Genomic DNA, 23,813 nt, shown 5'->3' with positions numbered 1-23,813 from the left:
GGGCAAAAGATCATGACACTGAATGGAGATTTCATCTCCTCTATAACAGGGCTGGTAGACTGCATGCAATGTTAAAGCAGCAGATTAAATTGCTAACCAAAGGTAAAACCACTTTGGCTGCATAGAACGAAGTACTGCCCCCGGCTTCAGTAAATTTGAATGACCAACCAGTAGGGCCTGTAGCCCTATATGCCAGACTGGGGACCCCTGCCAAGATGCCCAGCACTTCCCCTGGCCACCCTCTGTGTACAGGGGCTGGTTTGTGAAGCAACATCATCCTTGGGTGATGAGGAAAAGATATGTGGGATCTTATTTACCTCTGAAGTGCTAAACATATTCAGGACTGAAATGTTCTCATCCCTTTTAGACCCTGGAGTGGGTATTTGTTTTCTCACCTTTCAAGGGAAATGGGCAGCCTTTGCCAAGATAAAATTGAGCAGCTTTGTTGTGTAGCCACTGAAACTGCCCCTTCCTCAGTCTTAAGAGGGCCCCAAGCCCAAGCAGGTGCCTTAAATCCTGAATGTCCTCTTAACAGGGTATCAAGTTACCAAACCAGACTTAATCTTCATGTTTGGGAAAGAAGAGCACAGAGAAAACTCTAAAATTGCATACATGAATGAGAACTAGAAAGATTGGGGATAATGGATGGTGGATGGAAGATTCCAGCTAGTGAGGAAGAGGTTCCTTTGACGTGCCAGACATGCCAACAGTATTCCTCAAAGGAAAAGAGGTAGGACGTGGATAGGAGTTCCTTAGATTAAATGACCTCTCCATGTATCTTCCCCTACTCTTTGCTTAGCTTTGAGAAAGAACCCTGGGACTTCCCTGGTGGTCCAGTGGTTAAGAGTCCATCTTCCAATGCAGGGGACTCAGGTTCAATCCCTGGTTGGGGAATTAAGATCTCTCACGCTGTGGGGCAACTAAGCCTTCACGCCACAACTATGTAGCCTGTGCGCTCTGGAGCACGTGCTGCAACAAAGACCCAGTGCAACCAAAATTTTAAAAATAATATAAAATCAACATATGAAAAGAAAAAATAATGTTGCCTGCCTGCCATGTCCTCAGGATGTTATCCCTACCTCCTCAGGCTGAAACGAACTTTTCTCAACCATTCTCCCCTTCCCTGGCCTTTTTACTTTCCCTCTCTCCAGTTGTCATCAATTCCTTTCCTTACACAGACACTTAAAAAGCTGTCCTTACCTTTGTGACTTTTCATTTCTTCTACTTGTCTCACCCTTGTGAGAAACCTCAAGGTGTTTTTCTCCCTGTGTTTGAAGTCAGAATCCACTCCATCCAAATTTAAACTTTCAAGGACTTCCATTATATGGCCCCATTGCTTGTTTCTCTGTTCCCCAAAATTGAAACTGTGGTGTCAGTTTTCTAGTTGTTTGCTGCCAGTACAAAGATAAACACTTCCTGTAATTTCAGCTTATATTTGGCAAGTTTGCTAAATTCACTTATTCAGAATGTATCTGTAGGTCCTTTGGGATTTTCTGTGTGTACATGTCATCTGCAGACACTGAAAGTTTTATTTATTCCTTTCCAGTCATTACTCCTTTTTCTTGCTTTATTTCTCTGCCCAATGCCTCCAGTACATTGTTGAATAGGAGTGGGCATAGCAGGTATCTTGTCTCAAGACAAGTTTTTACCATATCACCATTAAGTCTTTGCAGTTTCTTTTAATGCACCCTTTATCAGACTTAAGGAAGTTCTCTTCTAGTCCTAGTTTATTAATTTATATTTGGAAAGGTGTTGAGTTTTATGAGATCCTTTCTCTGCATCTATAGAGGTCATTATATTTTTCTCCTTTATTAATTAATTAAATTATCAACTTTACTGTCAGAGTTTTTTCATAATTCCCTGATGTTTAATTAAATCTGTAGTGATATCCACTATATCATTTCTGATTTGAAAATTTGTGTTTTCCTTTTTCCTCCCTCGATCAGCCCAGGGTTTCTCACTTTATTACTCTTTTCAAAGAATTTGATTTTCTCTATTGCTTTATCACTTCTGAAGGACAAGAAAACAAATGTGATGGAGGAAGCTCCTAAGAAGTGTTAAACATAGGTAGTAAGTACGCTAGGAGCTTGAAATATGAGCAGATGTGTGAAGTACAGGTGATGAGTAAGCAAGCAGCTTTTGAGACACAGGCAGAATTCCTAAGATGTGTTAAATATAGTCAGCAAGTAAGTTAATAGCTTGTAGGATGCATTAAAGAGAATAAATGAAATTACTATGGAAGAAACAAGAGTTACTGAAATATAGGAATGTAAATGTCAAGTCGATCTGGGGAAGGTGTCGGGATACACTTGTCAGAGGGCCTTGCCCTCTCTGCATGTTGTTGACATGGAGGAACTGTTCATTGAGCTGTGTGTCCTGATCATAGGCTGCTCCCATCCCATGTACCTGTGGTCACCAATGGGAGCCTGGGGAAACTTCTGAGACCACCTCCCACTTCTTCCCTTCAGTTCTCATCAACACAAGCTTCTCCATCACTGAGACTCTGAGACCCTACAGCCCAACTCCACAGATCCCCCTCACTCACCATACATAGCACCTGGCACTCACCTGGTCTGGTGGTCTGCCACACGTTGCCCACCCACACTCTTCCTCTATGCACTTACTAAACACTCTGCCCCATCTTGCCATGAGCCTGACTGCTTTTCACTTTGCCCCATTCACCACTGTCACTCCCACTGTGCCTCATATTATTCCCAATTTACTCCACTTGGTCCACATTTCCAATATCCACCCTCTGTCTGCTCAAACTACTCACTCCCATTCTCCCTGGCATTGCTTACATTCAACTGTTTCTTCTCCAGTAACTCACTCTATTGGATACTTCCATTTCTCTCTGCCCTGCCCTGTTCACCCCCCCCTCTGCCCCTCATCGACCCATTCCCATATTCAGCCCTTCATGGTCTTTCCCCCAATTCCATTCCATTTATCCACATTCTGCTGTTCATCCCCACTCCTTTGCCTCTGGGTCCCTGCCTCACTCACCTCTGATTACCTACATGGCCCATCACGTCAGATTGCCACCTGGGCTCCAGGAAGCAGGAGTCCAGAATCAACCTGAAGTGGCAAGACCTGACCACCCCTCCCCATCCTACTTAAGGGTGACCTTTGATGGGCCAGAAACCCAGGAATATTTTTCTATCAGCAGGAAGATGAATTTCCTTTTATTTTTAAGTATAATTAATTTACAATATTGTGTTAATTTCTGCATAGCTAAGTGATACATATTCTTTCTCATATTCTTGTCAGTCATGGTTTATTACAGGATACTGAATATAGATCCCTGTGCTATAAAGTTGGACCTTGTTGTTTATCCATGCTAAATGTAATAGTTTGCATCTACTAACCCCAAACTCCCAGTCTGTCCCTCCTCTCCCCCTCTTCTCCTTGGCAACCCCAAGTCTGTTCTCTGTGTCTGTTTTGTATGTACTCAGTTGTGTCCAACTCTTTGCAACCCCAGGGACTGCAGCCCACCAGGTTCCTCTGTCCATGGGATTTTCCAGGCAAGAATACTGGGGTGGGGTGCCATTTCCTATTCCAGGGGATCTTCCCAACCCAGGAATCAAACCTGTGTCTCCTGCACTGGCAGGTAGATTCTTTATCATTGAGCCACCTGGGAAGCCCTAAGCTCCACCTTAAGCATATCTGTATTTAAATGTTATGAAATCCTCTATCTGGAATCTGACTTCCTTTAAACAGTAACAGAATAAAACATGTTGTTTAAAAGTTATTTTTTGAGAAGCTAGTACATCCACATAGTATAATTTTCAAAAGTTATCTCACTCCCAATTCTTTCCCTCATGCCACCCACTTCCCCATCCCTTTCCCAGAGGTAATCAGGGTTCCCAGCTTCTTGTGTATCTTTCCAGAGATAGTTTATGCATATACACTCAGTTATGTATTTACCATTTAGTCTCCTTTTTATATACAAATGGCAGCATAGTATTCTCACTATCCAGCACCTTGCTTTTCTCAGCCAATAATGTATGTTGGATATCATCCCACATCACTACACAAATGGTGTCCAAGTTTTCATTATCTTTTTTTTTTTCGTTTGGTCTACCTGAAAGGTTGCTGTATGAACATTCCAGGATTTCATGAGCCATGTGGAAAGCTTCCAACTTTTTGTTTTCACAAGCAGTACATCACTGAATACCTCTATATGTCTGTCTTTTGGTACATGCATGAGTATATACAGTCCTAGAAGTGGAACTGCTGGCTCAAAAGCCATGTGTGTTTTTGGTTTTGACTCTTTGGAATCATTCCTCCTTGAATAAGTTTTCCTGGACTTGCTGTTTGCTGGAAGTTCATGTAGGGGAAGAAATGGGGCCATGTTCTAGGCAGATCAGAGCTTTTACAACTGGAATTTTTTTTCCCATTTGGTAGTTCTTTCAGACTTCTCCAGAGTCAGTAAAGAGGGGCCAGCTGTTGGGTTCTTCACAAGAACACTCCCTTCTCTTTCCCTAACCCCTACCAACTGCTCCTCTCACAAGCATAGACTACTTTCTGCAAATATGGCTTGTCTGAGTACTTCCTTGTTGAGGCCCCTGCCTGTCTCTCCTGAGACTTCCATATGGGTTGAGGAAACATCCCACCTGCCCATGCTCTGTTACCACTGTTATGTATCTATATGATCTTGCACTTAGAGTACAGACTAAAACTTGGCTAAGAGTCCTTACCAGTGCTATCCCTTGACCACTCCTCTCTAGCCTTTGAAATCTCCTTGCACTGGTGCTTGATTTCCTCTGCCTCTGGCAGCCCTCTCATCTGTTTTCAGCTATTTCCTAATTTGTCAGATACAAAGTCCTTCCTTTTCTCCTTGTAGCTTCTGGGTGAAGACTGAGATGAAAAGAAAAAAAAAAAAGGCTGACTTTACTCCTTATATTTAAACCAGCAGTCAGAATATACTTTTTAAATGTTTAATTAAACTGACAAAAATGTCCTTCAATGAACACAAGTGCACCATCAACTCTCTAATGTGCAATGAGCTTGGACTTCCAAGAATGGCCTTTCCCATGGGCTTTCTTTCCTGTATGCGTTCTCTGATGTACAATAAGATTTGATTTTTGCGTAAAGGCTTTCCCACATTCTGTACACTTATAGGGTTTCTCTCCAGTATGAGTTCTCTGATGAACAGTGAATGTTGATTTTTCTCTGAAGGCTTTGCCACACTCAGTGCATGCATAGGGTTTCTCTCCTGTGTGTGTTCGCTGATGTATTATGAGCTGTGACTTCTGGCTGAAAGCTTTCCAACATACAGGACATTCATAGGGTTTCTCTCCTGTATGAATTCGCTGATGTATAATGAGCTTCGACTTTTCTCTGAAGGCTTTGCCACATTCATTGCATTTATAAGGTTTTTCTTCTGTATGTGTTCTTTGATGTATAATGAGATAAGATTTCTGGGAAAATGCTTTTTCACATTCATTGCATTCATAGGGCTTCTCTCCTGTATGACCTCTCTGGTGTAGCATGAGATAGGATTTCTGAGAGAATGCTTTCTCACATTCATTACATTCAAAGGGTTTCTCTCCTGAATGAGTTCTTTGATGAACACCAAGGTTTGACTTTTGGGTGAAGGTTTTCCCACACACATCACATTCATAGGGTTTCTCCCCTGTATGAGTTCGCTGATGTACAATGAGGGTTGACTTCTCATTGAAAGACTTCCCACATTCCATACATTTATGAGGTTTCTCTCCCGTATGAGTTCGCTGATGTATAATGAGAGTTGACTTATCACTGAAAGTTTTCTTACACTCATTACATTCATGGGGTTTCTTTCCTGTATGAGTACTATGATGTATAATTAGATCAAGTTTCTGTATGAAAGATTCCCCACATTTGGTGCATTCATAAGTTTTTTCTCCTGTGTGGGTTTTCTGATGGACAATGAGGTTTGACTTCTGAGTGAAGGCTTTTCCACATTCATTACATTCATAAGGTTTCTCTCCTGTATGAGTCCTGTAATGTATAATGACAGTAGATTTTTCTCTGAAAGCTTTTCCACATTCTGGACACTCAAAGGGTCGCTCTCCTGTATGAGTTCTCAGGTGTATAATGAGCTGAGATTTTTGGCTAAAAGCTTTTCCACATTCTGTACATCCAAAGGGTTTCTCTCCTGTATGAGTTCTCCAATGTACAATGAGGTGTGACTTCTTGCTGAAAGTTTTCCTACAGGCAGTACATTCAAAGGGTTTCTCTCCATTTTTAATTCTCTGATGTAGACTAAGACCCTTCTTTTGCCTGAGGGTCTTCCCACACTCTTTATATCCATAAGGTTTCACTCTGGGAGTTGTTTTCTCATACTCAGTATGGAAGAATAATTTTGCACATCCATTATCATATTTCTTTCCCACAGAACTTCTACTATATAAGTCTAAATTATCAACCATATTATATCCAAATGATTCATATTTATGGGGCCTTTGTATTGAAGCAAAAAGGTTTGTACTCAGATAAAGTATGTTTCCAAGTTCATTATAGTCAAGGCCACTCTTACTGGTAATTGTTTTCTTGTCAGGGAATCCAACTTGCATCAGATATTTATCTTGGTCATCCTGATGCTGTCTCTCAATCTGTTCATCAACCTGGCAGGCTTCTTCTAGAAAGAAGTACAATAAACCACCTTTATACTTTGACATTATGGAATGGACTGTCTTTAGAAATGTTTTGCCATATGAAAGCTGATACTGATATGTCATTTTATCAGAGTTCCTGGAGAGAGAATCTTGACCATCAAATCCTGTTCTTTTACTTAACTCCCACTTGCTAGCCTTTTTGTTACCAAGAACAATCTTATCCTAACACTTCAGTCTTTTTTACTTCTATTTTTATATCACTCTGGGGACCTTATCACCCTTTATCTTCATTTATCATATGAACTCTTAACTATTCTTGATATACTGTTGCTGTTAAGTCGCTTCAGTTGTGTCCGACTCTGTGCGACCCCATAGACAGCAGCCCACCAGGCTGCCCCGTCCCTGGGATTCTCCAGGCAAGAACACGAGTGGGTTGCCATTTCTTTCTCCAATGCATGAAGGGAAAAGTGAAAGTGAAGTCACTCAGTCATATCCGACTCTTAGCAACCCCATGGACTGCAGCCTACCAGGCTCCTCTGTCCATGGGAGTTTCCAGGCAAGAGTACTGGAGTGGGTTGCCATTGCCTTCTCCTCCTGATATACTACTTGCACCTAGATAGAAATGCAACACTGTGACTCATGGACTCAAATCTTCCAACAATCCTGAAATCCACATTTTCAGTAAAATGTGAGAGAAAGATTCAGAATAATTAACCTTACAAAAACAAAGAAACCTAATGATCTTTGCTGAATTTGGATTTTTGCATTCATCCTAATGATCTTTGCATTCATCCAAGTTTGCATTCACAGTTCTTCAATACCAACTTCTACTTTTGCCTATACTATTTCCACTAAAAACTACATCTATTATTAATCCAAATCCTTCCTCATGTTTCATCACCCACATAGCCCAGTCCTTCATGTTTTGCTATATTCATAATCTAGATTAAACTTTCAAGAAGCAGTTTAGTCTTTTCAAAAAAAGCTTACTCTGATTTTATATAACTTTAACTTTCATTAACTTCTAAAGTAGTCAGTTATCTGTACCACTCATTTAGATAGTTGAAAACGCAAAGCCTTGCTTTTAATATATCAATTACAAGATGCATATTACTCCACATTTTAATACCCCTGAATCCAGATTCACCTTACAATCAATGACATGTCATTAACTTTCTTTCTCAGTGGTGTGTTTTTAAATCAATGGTATATTGGTCAGTAAATACTTTTTGCACATATATTGAATTTTTATTTTTTGTAGTTTAATTTTCTTTTCACCTTTCCCTAAAATTTTATATGAAAAATTTCAAACATACAGAAGAGCTGAAAGAAGAGTACAGTAACTACTCATATTACCACTTAGATTTAACAGCAACATTTAAGAGTAATACTGGATTTTAAAATGGATCATGCAGTTGTGGCTTCTCTTCCTATGACTTCCTTTCCTTCTTTAGTAAAGCACTAGTTCTTAACTGGGTGGGAACATCATAAAGAAAAGTTTTTACAAAATACATTTGATGGGATCCAAGTTCCACCAAGGATCTGCTGAATCTGGACCTCCTTAGGTGTTAAGAAGCAACACAGCACATGTGGCTAGGGCTGTAAGTTCTCTAGCCCAGGATCAAACCCTGGATCAGACTTTTACATGTTCTGTGACCTTAGGCATATTAGCTAATCTACTTTTATCTTACTTTCACATCTGGAAAACAGGAATTGTAACAGTATCCACCAAAATGTATGTCTATAGGATTAAATTAATTACAATAGGGCATGTATAGCACTTCAAATGTTTACTAGAACAACTACTACTATAATAATAGCTACTACTATTATGTTAAGAATTATTATACTATAAAAAGAAATAAGGACTGTCTCAGGATATTTAATATGTTCTTGAATTAAATGAAAAAAGATGAATAAAAATATGCACAGTAGACTACCATTTTCTATGGAGGAACTAAGTATTAAGTATATATTTAAAACAATATAGGCTCATTCTGTAAAAAACAGTAGGATAAACTTTCAAATTTTAATAAATGGTTACCTATGGGGTAAGGAAAGAGTAGGATGAAGAGGGAAAGAGGTTGGACTTCTTTGAATATCATTGTTTTCTAGATTTGATTTTGGAATCAAGTAAATATTTTACAAATATTTTATATAATCATAAAGCAAAACTGAAAATAAAAGGATTACCTAATAGTAATAAGTATCAACTCATTCTGTATTTCCTAACAACCATGCTAAAAATTCTTGATTCTCAATGGCACCAACATGATGAGCTCAAGTGAATCAACCCACTGTACACATTCAGCAGTCTCAGAATAATACTAACAATACTACCATCAGATGTAAAATTAATAAATTAAAAAAATTTAAGCCCAGAATTTGATGTGGAAATATACATTTGAATATATGATGTATTTTCTCTTAAAAAATCGTTTACATAGTTCCTAGCTATGTCAATTTAATAAAAAGCCTAGAAAACAATTCCCTACTATCCAAACTGTGGTCACGAAACATTACCACTAAAAAGAACAAACCAAAGCTCCTTGGAGAAATGGCTGATTTCAGGGCAGGTACAGGAAATACATAATATGAGCCTGGAATATCTTATAACAACAGAAAGCAAGAAAGCTACCAAAGACTCAGGACCCAACTTAAAGGGGAATCCACTGGCCAGAGATGGAGCAGTTTGATTTATAATAAGGATAAGGCAATGGATCAAAACATAAAAGTGTTTAAATCCATAAGTCCATAAATGATACTCAAAAAAGACGTATTAGGCACCTTTGAATGATGCAACAAAACCAACTCATTTTGAAAACTGGTAAATAAATGGAAAAATATATATAACTCATATATAATCAAATACAGTTGACCCTTGAACAACACAGGGGTTGGGGGCACTAACCCTCTGCACAGTTGAAAATCCAATTGTAACTTATTGGCCCTCCATACAGGCAGTTCCTCCTCCAAGTCTGTGGTCCCATATCTGCAGATTCAGTCAACCACAGATTGTCTAGCACGGTACTATTAGCACTGAAAAAGGCATAAAGGTGGACCTGCGTGCTCCAAACCTATGTTGTTAAAGGGTCAACTGTAACAGATGGAGGGCAATCCCTCTTTATGGAAGTATTCCAGCTAATCAACAAAGAAGGGAAGTCCTTAAAAGTGCCAACTTACAAGTGTAGAACGAATGATAGAAAATGCATAGTTTTTCCAACCATCTTAGTAACACAGTAAGCACACTACATATGAACCTTCAAGTTTCGAACTTTCAAAAGATGCAAATGTGCGTTCACATGTCCATTCACGTAAGTCAGAGTAGTACCATATAGCTGATTGTGTTAGTTGGGTACCAAGGCTAACTTTGTTGGACTTATGGACAAATTGGACTTACAAATGCACTCTCAGAAACGAACCTGTTCATATGTAGGGGACTTACTGTAATTGATTCAGGCAAGAATCATCAGTGAACATTAAAACCACTGGGTAAAAAATTTTTGAGAAACAGGATGTTCAGAGTTTGGCAGTTCCACAAAATGTTAAACAGTTATCACATAGTCTAACAATTCCACTATGTATGTACTCACAAAAAATAAAAATGCACATTTCAAAACTTCTGCATGAATATTCATAACAGCATTATATTTAATACAGAAAAAGTGAAAATAACCTAAATGCCCATCAACAGATGAATGGATAAACAAAATGTGGAATATCCATATAATGAAATATCATTCCACCATAAAAAGGGATGACACATACTACAATATGAATGAACCTTGAAACATACAAATGAAAGAAACTGGACATAAAATTCCACATTTTGTATGGTTCTATTTATATGAAATGTCCAGAATAGGCAAAATTAGAGATAGAAACTAGATTAGTGCTTGCCAGGGGATGGGGGATGGGGGATGGAGACTGAGTGATAAGGGACAGGAGTTTGAGTGGTGATAATAATGTTCTAGAAATAGATAGTGGAGTTAGATAGAATATTCTGTGCACATACTAAAAATCATTGAGTTTTTGAGTTTCACTTCAAAAGCATGAATTTTATTGTATGTGTATTATATCTTAATAAAGATATTTTTTAAGAGAATCAAGATGCTTTAGGAGACCAAATCCGATAGGAATAGCTAAACTGGATAGAATCAGGTAATCCAATCCAGAATTAGACCACTAGTGCCTAGCCTGTGACTAATGTGGGCCTGGCTTCTGATGAGCAGTGGGAAATGAGAACAACAGAAGAGGCAGGGCTTGGGGCCAGGGGGCTGGCACTTATAAGACACCTGTATTACAGGGAAATGGGACTGTGCAGAAACTTATGGGTGAGCACCAACTTAAGGAGAGTGGCCTGGTGGGTGCAGAACAGGGGAGAAGGTGTTAGTCTTAGGTGTTGATATCCCTGTCCTCCATAAACCATCCCTGAGATATTCCTGGAAGTCATTTCACAGACCTTCACCCCTGACTTCTGGAGAAGGCAATGGCACCCCACTCCAGTACTCTTGCCTGGAAAATCCCATGGACAGTGGAGCCTGGTAGGCTGCAGTCCATGGGGTCACTAAGAGTCGGACATGACTGAAGCAACTTAGCAGCAGCAGCAGCACCCATGACTGACAAGCTGGGATCTCCTGCCCCCATAGCCTGGGTCAATGCCACTTACCTGGAAAGCTCCAAATTGGAATTTTTCCTTCTGGCAGGCATTGCTCTTCCACCTCCAATTTGAGGATAAGATCTGGTTTGGTAACATGATACCCTGCTAATGAGAAATGAAAGCAATACCTCCTTGGTCTTCAGAGATTCTGAGAAAAAGGAAGGTGGAGTGTGGGGCAGTACAAGGGATGTATCACTTGACACAATGGTAGTCAAACCAATTCACCTGGGTTTTGAGTTCCCAAACACCTTGTCAGGAAAGCAAAGGAGGAAAAGGAACTCTGATCCTTGGAATTTAATGTCAAACTCTTCTATAGTTCAGAGGCCTAACAAGTTTCCAACTTGAGAAAGGAAAAGGCATTCTGTTGGACAGAGTAATCATAAATAGCAAAATTACCTGAGGAAGCCATTCTTACCTACAGAGACCAGGTTGCTGTAGGTCTCCAGCATCACGTCTCTGTACAGGGTTCTCTGTGGAGGGTTCAGGTACTGCCACTCCTCCTGGGTAAAATCCACAGCCACATCCTCAAATGTCATGAGTCCCTGTAACTGTATATTCTTTTATTTGAAAACGCTGACCACTGAATGATAAGAATGGGATAAATGTAAGGGAACTTCTGTTTGGGTTCCCAGTTCACGATGATGACAATACAGGATGTCTGTCAAGTTATTGACCTACTTGGTGGGGGGAAAAAAATCACAAGTCATGGTTGAGAAACTATCATACTAAATAATAGAATATTTAAGACAATGTTGTATTAGGATGGACAAGTAGTCCAGTAGAACTAAAAAGATAATCCAAATGTGTAGGGACACCTGACTAATGATAAAGTTGAAACTGCAAAATAGTGAGGAGGATGATATTTTCAAATAAATATAGATGGGTTACTGGATATCTACGTGGACCAAAAAAATTATATTTAACCCCTAACTCACCATACACAAAAATCAGCTACAGGTAAATTGCAAATCTAACATGAGAGGAAACACAATGAAGTATCTGGAGAATACTATAGGAAAATGTTTTTGTAAGGTTAGGGTAGGGAAAATCAAAAACAAAGACATGAAAAGCACTATTCATAAAGGAAAAGATAGATGTTACAAGATTAAAAATACAGCAGTAAGAGAAGAGGAACTAAAAATAAAGAGCCTCTTGATGAGGGTGAAAGAGGAGAGTGAAAAACCTGGCTTAAAACTCAATGTTCAATAAACAAAGATTATGGCATCCAGTCCTATCACTTCATCGCAAATAGATGGGGAAAAAGTTGGAAACAGTAACAGATTTTATTTTCTTGGGCTCCAAAATCACTGCAGACCGTGACTGCAGCCACGAAACTAAAAGAAGCTTGCTCTTTGGAACAAAAGCTATGACAAACCTAGACAGTGTATTAAAAAGCAGAGGCATCACTTTGCCAACAAAGATCCATATAGTTCAATCCCTTGTCCAGGAAGATTCCACATGCCACAGGGCAAGTAAGCCTGTGCATCACAACTACAGAGCCTACCTGCTACAACTCCTGAAGCCTGCATACCTAGAGTCCATGCTCTGCAACAAGAGAAGCCACCACAATGAGAATCCCATGCACGGCAACTAGAGAAAGCCCGTGGGTAGCAACAAAGACCTAGCACAGCCACAAAGAAATAAAAACTTTAAAATGCATACCAAAAATCTTAAAAAAAGAATATACAGTACTGTTAGAAAAAATACAGCAGTAAAAAGGTAAGTATAGATGGGGAGATTATCTTCTGCTTTCATAAGTGATAAAGGGTTCTTATCTGGAACATATAAAATAACCCCTACAAATCAAAAGAAACACAAGCAGCACAGAAAAATAGACAAGAGATGTGAATACTAAAATGAAAATCATATGGACATATGTTCTGTGAACAGAAAAAAAATGTACTTAACCCCATTAGCACTTAGGTAAATGAAAATTTAAGCCCCATTGCAACACCACTTGGCACTCACCAGAAACATTATAATTACATGATTAAAATGCCATAAAACTGTGCGGACATGGGAACTCTCACACACTGTTAACAGGAATATAAAAACTGGTATAACTGCTTGGGAAAACAGTTGCATTGTTTACTAAAGTCAATGACTGCAAATACTATGATCCGGCAACACCTTAGAGAAAATCAGGCACATGTACTCTAGAAAACAAGCACAAGGATGTTCACAGGAGGACTATTTCTAATGCTAAGTTGTGGGGAAAACCCAAATGTCCCTCAGCAATACAATGGGCAAATTGTGGGACAATCTTTCAAAGGAATACTATGTGGTAACAAAAAGGAATGAACTACAACTGCATATCCAACACAGATGAATGTCACAGATGTACTAATGAGCAAAAGAATCCAAACACAGAAGAGCACATACTGCATGACTCTGTTTATATACAGGAAGAGAACGGGCAGGCCTAATCCATGCTGTTAGAAGTTAGGAAGTGGTTACCTTTGGGGCTGGTATTGATTGGAACAGCATGAAGGGGGATTTGGAGGTCTTGATTATGTCCTAATCTTGACCTTGTTTCCAGGAGTGGCTCCACAGGGTGTTCACTTTGTCATAATTCATCAAGCTGTACACTTATAAACCATACCTCATGTATGTTATAATTGCATACCTAAAATTATTTTTGACAAATGCAAAGACACTTCAATGGAAAATGGGAGTTCCATTTCAACAAATGGTATTGGAACAACTGACTATCCATATGCAAAAAAAAAAAAAAGAACTTCAATCATACCTCCAACATATATAAAAATTAACTCAAAATGGATCACAAACCTAAATGTAAAATCTAAACCTACAAAATTTTTAGAATAAAATATAGGAGAAAATCTTTTTAACCTTAAATTTGCCAAGTATTTCTCTGATGTGACACCAAAACTCAAGACACTGTTAAAAGAATAAAAACCCATGGAATGGGAGAAAATATTTACAAATTGTACATCTGACAAAGAAGTTGTATTTAGAATACATAAGAACTAGAACTCTCAAAACTTAAAAAAAAGCCAAGAGACATACTTTATCAAAGTTAAGTGGCAAATAAGCACATACCAAGATGCTCAACATCATTAGCCTTGAGGAAACCAAATCAAAACCACAATGAGCTACCACTACATACGTATTAGAATGGGAAAAAACATGACAATGGCAAGTGCTGGTGATGATGTGGAATAAACAAAGTCTCATTTATCATAGATAGAAATGCAAAGTGGCACAGACACTTTGGAAAACAGTTTTCCAGTTTCTTATGAAGTTAAGCATATACTTCCATAGTATCTGCAATCCAACTCACAGGTATATTTACCCAAGTGAAATGAAAACTTATGTAAATCCCAAATCCTGTACATGAACATTTATAAAGCAGCTATATTTGTAATCACCAAAATATGTAAATAACTCAAATGTTATTCAACCTGTGAAGGAATAAACTGTAATACACATAATGTAATCCAACTCAACAATAAAAATGAAAGAACTAATGATACATGCAAAAACATGGGTGAACCTCAAATGTATTATGCTAAGTGAAAGTAGCCAGACTCAAAAAGCTACATACTATATAGTAGTAGTAAGTAGTGTTAGTCACTCAGTCATATCTGACTCTTTGTGACCTCATGGACTGTAGCCTATGAGGTTCCTCTGTCCACGGGATTCTTCAGGCAAGAATACTGGAGTGGGTTGCCATTCCCTTCTCCATGGGATCTTCCTGACCTGGGGATTGAACCCAGGTCTCCTGCATTGCAGGCAGATTCTGAGCATACTATATGATTTCATTTCTATAACATGGAAAAGGCAAAACTATAGAGACCAAAAATATATCAATGATTACTAGGGGCCAGGGTGTGGCAAGGAGCGAACTACAAAGGGGAAATACAGTTGACCCTTGAACAACACAGGTTTGAACTACATAGGTCCACTTATATGCAGATTTTTTTTCAATTAAATATATTGGAAAATTTTTGGAGATTTGCAACAATTTGAAAAACTCACAGATAAACTGTGTGTCCGAGAAATACAGAAAATATTAAGAAAAAGTCTTGAAAAAATAGTATATATGTAGATACTGTTCTATCCTTGCATAGACATAAGGTGATTTTTTTTTTTTTTTGGCCACACTATGTGGCTTGCAGGATCTTAGTTCCAGGCCATGGAGTTGAACTCTGGGCCCTCAGCAGTGAAAACTCAGAGCCTTAACCAGAAAGACTGATGTGAGGTGCTCTTCTCTGTTTCGCCTAACTCAGAACTCAGGCCAAAAAAGCAGTAGGCATTGCTCTAAAAGACTGCAAGGCAAACTAACATCCCACAGATGCCTGGGGCCAAAGATTACAGTCCAGACAGACAACAGACTGCCTAAGGCCTGAGATTCTGTGGGAAGTTGGGATATTCAAAAATACCCACATACAGGGAAAGGTAGAAAGCCACATACATGCCCAGGATAGGACTTTGGCTCAAAAAAAAAAAAAAAAAAAAAGACGTGAGAAGACTAACTGCTCTAATTTCTTCATGAGCATAGAAAAATGAAAAGCTTCCAAATTCTTACAGGAATTGAATGTAAAATTGTCACATAAACTTATTTAAGATTGTACAAAATAGGAAAATGCAGACTAATCTCACTTATGAACAACAGTGCAAAAATCCTAAATAAAATACAGTTGATCCTTGAACAACTGAGGGTTAATCCCCGTATAACTTATATTGGCCCTCCATATCAGAGGTTCTTCCACATCTACGGATTCAACCAAGTCCACAGGACTGTGTAGTACTGTAGTACTCACTATTGAAAAAATCCACATGCAAATGGACCCAAACAGTTCAAACTCACCTTGTTCAAAAGTCAGCTGCATAAGCAAACAATAGACCCACATTAAGACAATAATACATCATGACCAATTAAGATTTATTCCAGCCATACGATGATAGTTCAATATTAGAATATTCATTAACATAAATCACCATTAAACAGACCTAAAGAAAAAACTTATATGAATATAACTAATATAAGAAATGCTAATATAAAAATATTGAAACAGAATTCAATACCCAATCCTGATCAACAAAAACTACAGATTAGAATAAATGATAATTTCCTTAAAATAACCAAAGATAGATAAATACTGGTAAATAAGATAGCAAGGAGGGAAGGAATGAAGGAAAGATTAGAATTGAAGGTAGGAATGGAAGGAAAAAGGAAAGGCAAACTGGAATGGAAGAAAAGAAAGGATGGACAGAGGGATGAACTGGACTGGAAGGAAGGACAGAATGTATGTTTTGCATAGGGGCCTTGGATCACCATGGATAATGTAATGATGTGATTTAGGGTTGGGGCTGGCTACACCAGAAAGATCAACCACATGATTTAGGGTAGGGGCTTTGGGTCACCCCCAGAGGGGCTGGACAGAGAGAGCAACCACATAGACAATCAAGCCTATAAAAGTGGAAGTGAAAGTGAAGTCGCTCAGTCGTGTCCGACTCTTTGTGACCCCATGGACAGTAGCCTGCACCAGGCTCTTCTGTCCATGGGAATTTCTAGGCAAGAGTACTGGAGTGGGTTGCCATTTCCTTCTCCAGGGAATCTTCCTGACCCAGGGATCGAACCCAGGTCTCCTGCATTGTAGACAGACGCTTTACCATCTGAGCCACCAGGGAAGTCTATAAAATGAAGCCCTAATTAAAAACTCTGAATACTGAAGCTCACCAGAGTATCTCTGGTTGACAGAATTCCATGTGTACTACCACACATCAATACCAATTACACAAAGTCATGCATCTTGACCTCATGGGGAGAGAAAAATGGAAGCTCCATGTTTGGTACTTTCTGGGGATCTGCCCTATATACTTCTCTCTTTGGTAGGTTCCAATCTGTGTCCTCTCCCTGTAACAAGCCATAGCCATGAGTATTACTGCTTTCAGTGAGTTCTCTGACTTCCTCCAATGAACTGTCAAACCTAAAAGTGACCTTGGGGACCCCCAAACTTGCAAGTGGTGTTCAGAAGTGAGGGTGGTCTCTTCTCAGGACAGTTTTCTCTAACTTCAGAGTTGTCAAACTCTTCATAGATAGAATGACACAAAGTCACAAAGATGCAGTTATCCCTAAGTTAATTTATAAATGTAATGTGATCCCAATTTAAAACACAAGCTTCTTAATGGTACTAAACAAGGTAGTACTAAAGATCATATCAAAAAATAAATATGCAAGAATAGCTAGAAAATTTCTGGAAAAGAAAAACTGTCTAGGGAGGAAGCAGCCCTACCAGATACCAAAACATATTTTGATACAGGCATTCTATCAAAGCACAGAGTTCAAAAGACCCACTTTTTAATAAATGGTGCTGAGTTAACTCAAAAGCCATTTTGGAAAGACTAGATTGGATCCACATCTCATTGCATAAGGTATAAACACCAAATGGATCAGAGGCCTAAATGTAAAAAAAAAAAAAAGAAGCTAAACAAAGTACTAGAAGAAAGCATGGGTGAGTGTCCATATAACCCGGATGTTGTTGTTGTTGTTTACTCACTCAGTGGTGTCTGACTCTGCAACCCCATGGACTGTAGCCCGCCAGGCTCCTCTGTGCATGGGGATTTCCAGGCAAGGATACTGAAGTGGGTTGCCATTTCCTTCTCCAGGGGATCGAACCCACATCTCCTGCAAGTCTCCTGCACTGCAGGAGGATTCTTTACTGCTGAGCCACCAGGGGCAGGGAAAGACTTTCTAAATATGAATAAAAATCCAGATATAATAAAAGATTAATAAACATAACCACAAAATACAATATAAAGACACTTTGGTAAGTCCAAGGACAAAGCAGGGGTGAAATATGTTGCAACATATATCACAAATAAAGACTGGTATAACATATATCACAGATAAAGATTAATATCCTTAACATATAAAGAACTCTTGAAAATCAAGGGGGAAAAAAGGACAAATACCTGACAGAAAATCAGGCAAAAAATGTAAGACAATTAACAAGAGAAATAAAAATATCTCTTAAATATATGAAATTATATTCAACTTTACTCATAATAACAGAAATGGCAATTAAAACTAAATAGAGATACCATTTCTTATCTAGCAGATTATAAAAAGTTTAAAAGCCAGACAACATACTCTATTGGTATAGTCACAGAGAAACAAGGCACTATCATACATTGTTGGTAGGAATAAAAAACAGTATAACTCATATAGAAGGGAATTTAGCAATATGTAATCAACTGTATTTACCCTTTGATCAGCAATGCCACCTGTAGAAGTTTATATAGAAGATATACCTGAACGAAAAGGAAATAATTTATGCACAATACATTTCATTTCAGCATTATTCTTTTTAAAATTTTATTTATTTATTTGGCTGTGCCAGGTCTTAGTTGTGGCATGTGGGATCTAGTTCCCTGACCATGGATCAATCCAGGGCCCCCTGCACTGAGAGTGCAGAATCTTAGCCACTGGATCACTGGGGAAGTCCCCAGCATTATTCTTAATTGCAAAATACTGGAAAACAACCAAAAGTCACACATACATAGGAGAATGACTGAACAAACTGGTGCATCCACCAATGGAATACTATGCAGCCGAAGAAATGAATGAAACAGAAATATAACAATCCTAAAGTTCATATAAAAGTCACAAAAGACCTGAATAGATAAAGCAATCTTGAGAAAGAACAACAAAGCTGCAGGAACCACACTCCGTAATTACAAATAAACTGTATTCAAAGCTATAGCAATCAAAATAGCTTGAGTTGATTGAATCAAAATAGTAATCAGAATACTTGCATAAAAACAGACACACAGATCAATGGAACAGAAGGCCCAGAAATAAACCCATGCATATATGGTCAATTAACTTATGACAAAGGAGCCAAGAATATACAATGTGGAAAAGATAGCCTCTTCAATAAATTCTAAAATAAATTCTGTTGGGAAAATTGGACAGCTACATGCAAAAGAATGAAACTGGAACACTATCTTATACTACATGCAAAAATTAACTCAAAATGGCTTAAAGACTTGAATATGGGACCCAAAACCATAAAATTCCTAGAATAAAACATAGGTGGTAAGCTCTTTGACATCAGTTTCAGCAATGATTTTTTTGGTTAATAAAAAAATCATTGGTTTAATGATTAACACCAAAAAGCAAAGGCAGTAAAAGCAAAATTCAACAAACAGGACTACATAAAAATAAAGCGCTTCCATACAGCAAAGGAATCCATCAAGAACATGAAAAAAACCACCTACCAAACAGGAAAAAAACATCTGCAAATCATATAAATTATAAGGGGTTAATATCAAAAATATATAAAGAACTCACAACTCAGTATCAAAAATAAACCCAGTATAAAAAAAAAAAACAATTAAAAGATAAGCAGGGACTTTTCCCTGGTGGTCCAGTGGTTAAGTCTGCCTGCCAATGCAGGGAACATGTGTTTAATTCTGGTCTGGGAAGATTCCACATGCTGTGGAGCAACTAAGCCCATGCACCACAATTACTGAGCCCCTGCTCTAAAGCCCCTGCTCTACAACAAGAAAAGGCACTGAAATGAGAAGCCCATGCATCACAACTAGAGAGTGGCCCTCATTTGCCAAAACTGGAGAAAGCCCAGGTGCAGCAATGAAGACCCAGTCATAAATATTTTTTTAAATCAGAACAAAAATAAGCAGAGGATCTGAAGAGACATTTTTCCAAAGAATACATTCAGATGGCCAATAGGCACATGAAAAAATGCTCAACATCACTAATCATCAGAGAAATGCAAATCAAAACCACAATAAGCTATCACTTCACACCTGTCAGAATAGCTATTATCTAAAAGATAAGCAATAGCAAGTGTTGGCAAGGATGTGGAGAAAAGGGAATCCTTATGCAGTGTTAGTGAGAATGTAAATTGGTGCAGACATTATGTAAAATAGTATGGGGATCCCTCAAAAAATTAAAAATAGAATTATCATATGATCCATCCATTCCTTTCCTGGCTATTTATTCAAAGGGAACAAAAACGCTGACTGGAGAAGATGTATGTACCTCCGTGTTCACAGTAGCATTATTTACAATAACCAAGACATGGACTTTACCTGAGTGTCCACTGAAGGATGAACGGATACAGAAAAATGTGATAGACACACATACACAAATGGAATATTATTCAGCCATAAAAAAGGAGCTCTTGCCATTTGTGACAACATGGATGGATCTTTAGGGCATTATACTAACTGAAATAAGTCAGAGAAAGTTAATACCATATGATCTCACTTGTATGTGGAATCCAACCAACAAAAGAACCCTTATAGACACAAAAAACAGATTGGTAGTTGCAAGACGCAGGTGGTGATGGGTGGGGATAGACAAAATTGGTAAAGGTGGTCAAAAGGTACAAACTTCCAGTTATAAAATATCTGTAAGTAAGTCCTGGGGATGTAATGCACAACATGATGACTACAGTTAATAATACTGTATTGTATATTTAAAAGTTGCTAACAGAAGAAATCTTGAAAGTTTTCATCATAAGAAAAAAAATGAGTAACCATGGTGATGACTGTTAACTAGACTTACTGTGGTGATCATTTTGGAATATACACAAGTACTGAATCATTATGTTGTACATCTGAAACTAATGTATATGTCAATCATATCTCAATTAAAATGAATGAGGACAATATTTGTAAACATACATGCAGCAACTTTCAGGATATATTGTTAAGGGAAAAAAGCAAAGTGCAAAAGAGTCTATAAATAAAGAATACTACCTTTTTGAGTAATATGAAAGGGGAAATCATCACATGAGTACATCATGCAAAATGCCAGGTTGGATGAAGCACAAGCTGGAATCAAGATTGCTGAGAGAAGTATCAATAACCTCAGATATGCAGATGACACCACCCTTACAGCAGAAAGTGAAGAAGAACTGAAGAACCTCTTGATGAAAGTGAAAGAGGAGAGTGAAAAAGTTGGCTTACAACTCAACATTCAGAAAACTAAGATCATGGCATCTGGTCCAATCCCTTCATGGCAAATAGATGGGGAAACAATGGAAACAGTGATATACTTTATTTGCGGGTGGGGGGCTCCAAAATCACAGTAGATGGTGACTGCAGCCATGAAATTAAAAGATACTTGCTCCTTGGAAGAAAAGCTATGATCAACCTAGACAGCATATTAAAAAGCAGAGACATTACTTTGCCAACAAAGCTCCATCTAGTCAAGGCTATGGTTTTTCCAGTAGTCATTGTATGGATGTGAGAGTTGGACTATAAAAAAGCTGAGTGCCTAAGAATTGAGGCTTTTTTGAACTGTGGTGTTGGAGAAGACTCTTGAGAGTCCCTTGGACTGCAAGGAGATCCAACCAGTCCATCCTAAAGGAGATCAGTCCTGGGTTTTCTTTGGCCACCTGATGCAAAGAACTGACTCACTAAGAAACCCTGATGCTGGGAAAGAATGAAGGCGGGAGGAGAAGGGGACGACAGAGAATGAGATGGTTGGATGGCATCACTGAATCGATGGACATAAGTTTGAGTAAGCTCCAGGAGTTGGTGATAGACAGGGAAGCCTGACATGCTACAGTCCATGGGGTCGCAAACAGTCAGACCCAACTGAGGGACTGAACTGAACTGAAAGGGGAAATTTTTTAAAATATACCTTTATCTGCTTCTTTTAAAAAGAAATGTTATAAGCATAAATCAGAAACTAACAAGACTGGTTATCTCCAAGGTAGAATGAGAATTAGGTATTAGGTACAGGAAGAGGTGACAATTCTGTGTATATATTTCTGTCTTCAAATCATATTAACATTTTATATATAGTATAAAGGATAAAGTTAAATCAACAAAGATGGAAAGAAATAAAATCAAAATGGAATACAAACAGAAAAAATGAACCTAACTGTATACCAAATAAATAACATAACCACACTATATAGGAAAAAATCAAAAGGAAAAATTAATTCATGTAACTTCTAAACAGAGTACTTTGATTACATATCCTCAGTATAAAAGGCATGCAAACAATTCGTGTACTGTACTCAATAGGTTGATTTTTCACAGGTGTGTAGGAATTCTGAGCCTATCTTCTGTATATTGTAAGACTAAGAAAATGAATCAATATATTGATGTTAGGAGCCAGTGCTCTCACTGTTGGTGAAGGGAGATGCAAATATGGAGTAAGAGAGGTTAGGAAGATTCCTGGGATATTGCATAAATTCAAGCTGTACACATACATACAGAGACACAGTTCACTGAAAAGACCTAGAAGTAATGATGCCCCAACAGCAATGAGCACAACTACCATCCAGATTTTGATTTCTATATATAATTATTTACTAACAGGAACCAGTGCTGCTTGGAGAAATGGCTGATTCTAGGCCTGGGGTAGGAAAAGTAAAAGATGGAAGCTGGAACATCTTATTATGTCGGCACTAAGGTAGTGCTCAGGAAAGTATCAGAATGTGACAAAAGGACACAAAAGCCAGCTAGGGGACCCCCCTGGATAACTCAGGGGCAAGTGAGCAGCAAAATAAATAATGACAATTATAACAGATTATAATCTACTGAAAAGTTAAAATCCATAAAAATTAAAATTCTGTATTAATGATATAAATAAAGGAGAGGGAGCCCCACCTCCTAACACCATCACTGACCTTGGGCATTAGGATTCCAACATGTGAAGTTTGGGGGCACACAAACATCCAGACCACAGCAAAGGTCAACAAACAAAAATCAATCATATTTCTATATACTAGCAATGAATACTTGAAACTGAACTTTTAAAAACCAAACCATTTACAGAGGCTTAAAAAATGAAGCATGCCATACTGTTGTGGAATGAACTGTGCCCCCCCTAAAATTCTTAAGCTGAATGCCCAAACCCCCAGTGTGACTGTATTTGGAGACAGGGTCTTTAAGAAGGTAATTAAGGTTAAATGAGGTCATAAGAGTGGGACCTGATCCAACAGGATTGGTGTCCTAAAAATAGGAAGAAACACCAGAGCTTCCTCTCACTCTGCAGATGCACAAAGGAAAGACTATGTGAGGACAGTGAGAAGGCAGCTGGCTATAAGCCAGGAAGAATGTCCTCACCAAAACCAACTCTGATCTGGGACTTCTAGCCTCCAGAACTGTGAAAAAATAAATTTCTGTTGTTTAAGCCACCAAGTCTGTGGCATTCTATGACAGCCTGAGCAGACTGATACACATATACAGAATCTGTATGTTGAAAATTATAAAATGTTGATGGAGTCAGTAAATGAAGATCTAAATAAATAAATGGAGAGGTAAATAAATACTGTGTTCATGGACTGGAAGACGCAACATAATAAAGACATCAAGTCTCCCCAAACTGATCTACAGGTTTAACTCAATTCCTATCAGAATCCCAGCAAGATCATTTTTAGACATGTAAACAAGATTATTCTAAAATGTACATATAAAGACAAAGGCACAAGAATAGCCAAAAAAATGTTGAAAAGGTAGAATAAAGTTGGAGAAACCATACTACTTGATTTCAAGACCTATCATAAAGCTGCAGTAATGAAGACAGTGTGGTATTGGCG

The 23,813-nt window shown here is 38.3% G+C and overlaps 3 protein-coding genes across 23 annotated transcripts in view; 2 read left to right on the top strand and 1 right to left on the bottom strand.

Annotated features, from left to right (window-relative positions):
* ZNF81 (zinc finger protein 81) overlaps positions 1–23,813 on the top strand; it is a 746,478-nt gene that overhangs the window by 710,338 nt on the left and 12,327 nt on the right. For both annotated transcript variants that reach the window (XM_060408023.1, XM_060408024.1), the window contains exon 7: positions 536–23,813. This exon is cut by the window's right edge and continues 12,327 nt beyond it. In XM_060408023.1, the coding sequence (XP_060264006.1) occupies positions 536–627 (92 nt within the window). In that variant the 3' untranslated portion in view covers positions 628–23,813. The remainder of the gene's footprint in view (positions 1–535) is intronic.
* Positions 3,156–23,813, top strand: part of LOC101115856 (sperm acrosome-associated protein 5) — a 32,985-nt gene continuing 12,327 nt past the window's right edge. Inside the window, exon 1 of the mRNA XM_004022132.6 lies at positions 3,156–23,813. This exon is cut by the window's right edge and continues 10,213 nt beyond it. The gene's annotated coding sequence lies outside the window, so the exon portion shown is untranslated.
* ZNF182 (zinc finger protein 182) overlaps positions 4,924–23,813 on the bottom strand; it is a 22,729-nt gene continuing 3,839 nt past the window's right edge. For 5 of the 20 annotated variants that reach the window (XM_060408025.1, XM_042242514.2, XM_042242516.2 and 2 more), the window contains 3 exons: positions 11,675–11,807; positions 11,269–11,364; positions 4,924–6,622 (listed from right to left, as the gene is read on the bottom strand). In XM_060408025.1, the coding sequence (XP_060264008.1) occupies positions 4,992–6,622; positions 11,269–11,364; positions 11,675–11,807 (1,860 nt within the window). In that variant the 3' untranslated portion in view covers positions 4,924–4,991. Of the gene's footprint in view, positions 6,623–11,268; positions 11,365–11,674; positions 17,981–18,493; positions 18,541–23,813 lie in introns of all 20 variants that reach the window. The other 15 variants (XM_060408026.1, XM_042242519.2, XM_060408028.1 and 12 more) reach the window with 9 other exon arrangements.

The sequence above is a fragment of the Ovis aries genome, chromosome X, assembly GCF_016772045.2.
Source record: "Ovis aries strain OAR_USU_Benz2616 breed Rambouillet chromosome X, ARS-UI_Ramb_v3.0, whole genome shotgun sequence".
Classification (NCBI taxonomy): Eukaryota; Metazoa; Chordata; class Mammalia; order Artiodactyla; family Bovidae; genus Ovis; species Ovis aries.
The sequence above is the reverse complement of the archived record's forward strand: the minus strand, read 5'-3'. Positions and strand labels throughout refer to the sequence as shown.